This window comes from Solanum stenotomum, chromosome 6 (assembly GCF_019186545.1).
Source record: "Solanum stenotomum isolate F172 chromosome 6, ASM1918654v1, whole genome shotgun sequence".
Taxonomy (NCBI): domain Eukaryota; kingdom Viridiplantae; phylum Streptophyta; class Magnoliopsida; order Solanales; family Solanaceae; genus Solanum; species Solanum stenotomum.
Genome location: NC_064287.1, coordinates 56,151,364 through 56,153,937, shown reverse-complemented (window position 1 = coordinate 56,153,937; position 2,574 = coordinate 56,151,364). Strand labels below are relative to the sequence as shown.

The following is a 2,574-nucleotide window of genomic DNA, read 5'->3' as shown; positions in this document are numbered from 1 at the left end:
CATTGAAACATGAACTATTTCAGTAAGAATGTTGTAAAACAACAATCAATCAATCAAAAGAAAGAAAGCACGAAGAGTCTGAGCAACATAGCCGTTCCATTCATCCATAAGTATCTCATATTTTGAAACTTAATAGGGCACAATCAACTTAAATGTATACCAAAGCAATCAGGTTGACAAGAATTGGCATTCAAGAGAAAATTATTTGTTCTAATGAGCTGAAGATAATAAGCAAACAACAACAACAACAACTTGGCAACAGAATTACATAAGAAATCCTAAATTAGCAGTTGAGGTAGAGAAATCACACTTATACATGAATACTACACCGCGATTTAATCTTTAAAAAAAACCTGAAACTATGCTCAGGATTCTTCTTCCGCAATGCATTGCCACTGAATCAGACTTGATAAATGAATTATCGCCCTTTCTCTGACTTGTCCTTTCCCATTTCCATCTTGATGTATAGTACTTTTTCCTGAAAATGAAGCTCAGTGTAACAGTTAACGACGTTTCAAGAATGCTGGTAGAATACAATGGAATTTGAAATGGTGAAGTGATTTACCTGTCAGGTGATAAAGGGAGAGTGTGTTTTCGAGGTAATTCAATGGCGAGAATCAGAGGAAGCAGAGGATGGTTTGTCGGAAATACCATCATGCTCCTCTATTTCACCTTGGATTCGTGTAGGAATGCGAAAGCCAGAGAATCCGCCTACTTCTGAGGCGAATCCAATACCAGAAACTGATGTTGAATACATAGGCAACACATGGTGTTGGTGTTGAATTGGATCAGCTGTGGCAATAGCAATCGCTGATGGATCTATCCATGCACGAATCGAAGGTGAGTAACTGGACTGAAGGGGTCCCCTCTGAGACAAAAACTGATTTTGGCTGAACAATTGTTGTAGTAGTGGCGGGGAAGGCTGAGAGTTAAACAAATAACTATTTGCTCCAGCAATTGCCCCGCCACCAAAAGCCATGCCGGTGTATCCACGAGCAGCAGCCAATCGACCGAGTTCCACTGATTGCTGCTGGTGCTGAGGCTGAGGCCAGACTGAAGTATCAAATCCGATAAGCGGGGTGCTTCCAGTAAAGAAATTTGATGCTTCAAACTGAGCTTGTGATTGCTCTATTTGGTGGTTATGAAGCAAAACAGGATCTTGAAAAGATTGTAAAGAGAGCTTCAAATCTTGGCTCTGGCTACTTGTGCTTGACATCAAATTGTGTTCTTGAAAACTCTGGAACTGCATAGCTGAAGAATTACCTTCAGTTGAACCACCACCCATTGGGAAAAAAGACTTAATAGTATCAGAAATGGCATCAGAATCTAATGAATGAGGCAAAAAACTTCCATTTGCATTTGCATTTTCACCACTTGAGCTAGCACTATTATTCTTGCCTAACATTATCATTCCACTTTTACTAGTTGTCCCAACAAAATGACCATTATTGTCATCGTCTTCAACATCCTTTTCTTGATCAAAGCTTGTAACACCAGTGGTTGGTTTCCAAGGAGGCAATTCAGCTAGCTCATCTATAGAAGCTTTAGCCTTTTTAATAAGCCAATCCACAGCTTTACTTGGCCTGTCATAGCCAAGTCGATCTTGAACATCATAAAATTGAATAGCTGTATGAGCAGCAAGGCGCACACGCCGATCCCTTGGACCTTTAGCTGTACACACCTTGCTATGTCTGTCTTTTCGACCAATTGACCTTATGATATGACCACCTTGTACTTCAACAATCTCTCCACCACCAAATCTTGACGATGTTCCCACTTTTTGCTTCGAGCAAGAAGAAGGAGGAGGACGAGGACGAGGACGAGGAAGAGGAGGAACATAAGAACGTTTCTTGGATTGAGCTTGTTGTTTGATGTTATCTAAATCTTGATACATAAAATGATCAGGATGAGAAAAAGGTTGTTGAAATTGAAAAACTTGTTCTTGATTTTTTTCTTTTTCTTCTTCATCTTCTTCTACATTTTGATAATGATGATTCTTCTTATGAGGATCCAGACTCAAAACCTTATTATATTCCAGCTTTGTGTTGGTAAAACAAAAAAAAAAATCAAGAAAAAACAAGAATAGTAGCCTAACCCATTCTGTTTTTCTTTTTAACAGAATTTTTGATGTCAACTTTCTATGAATTTCTGTAATTTGTACTTAGTTAAAACAGCATAACTATAATGAGAAATACAATTTTTTTGCTACTAATAAACAAAAGTTAACTTTGAAAATAATGAAGAAAGCTTAAGAGACAGAGACAGAGACAGAGACAGGGACAAGACAAGAATGAATAAGGAAGGGTGCCTTCTTTGTTGTTGATGTATATAAGAGACCTTGATGTTTGTTTTGGTTATTGATATTTGAAAATTTATTGATCCGATTAATTTGAATTTATGTCTTCCTAAGAAAAGGAAAAATATTTTTATAGTATTCAGATTTGGAATCTCTAATTAAGAAGTTAGAAACGTAGATGCTCATTTAACTTTGGATAATGCGTATTAAATTTTGAAGATAAGAGTTCAAGTAATATTTTTTTTTAAAAGTTTCTCACGAGAAGTAAATGTACTATG

The 2,574-nt window shown here is 37.0% G+C and overlaps 1 protein-coding gene across 1 annotated transcript; it reads right to left on the bottom strand.

Annotated features, from left to right (window-relative positions):
- Positions 1-203: 203 nt before the first annotated feature.
- Positions 204-2,232, bottom strand: LOC125869332 (transcription factor TCP4-like). Its single transcript, XM_049549905.1, has 2 exons — positions 566-2,232; positions 204-478 (listed from the first exon to the last, which is right to left on the bottom strand). The coding sequence occupies exon 1, from the start codon at positions 1,892-1,894 to the stop codon at positions 605-607; it is 1,290 nt and encodes a 429-aa protein (XP_049405862.1). The 5' UTR covers positions 1,895-2,232; the 3' UTR covers positions 204-478; positions 566-604.
- Positions 2,233-2,574: the final 342 nt, after the last annotated feature.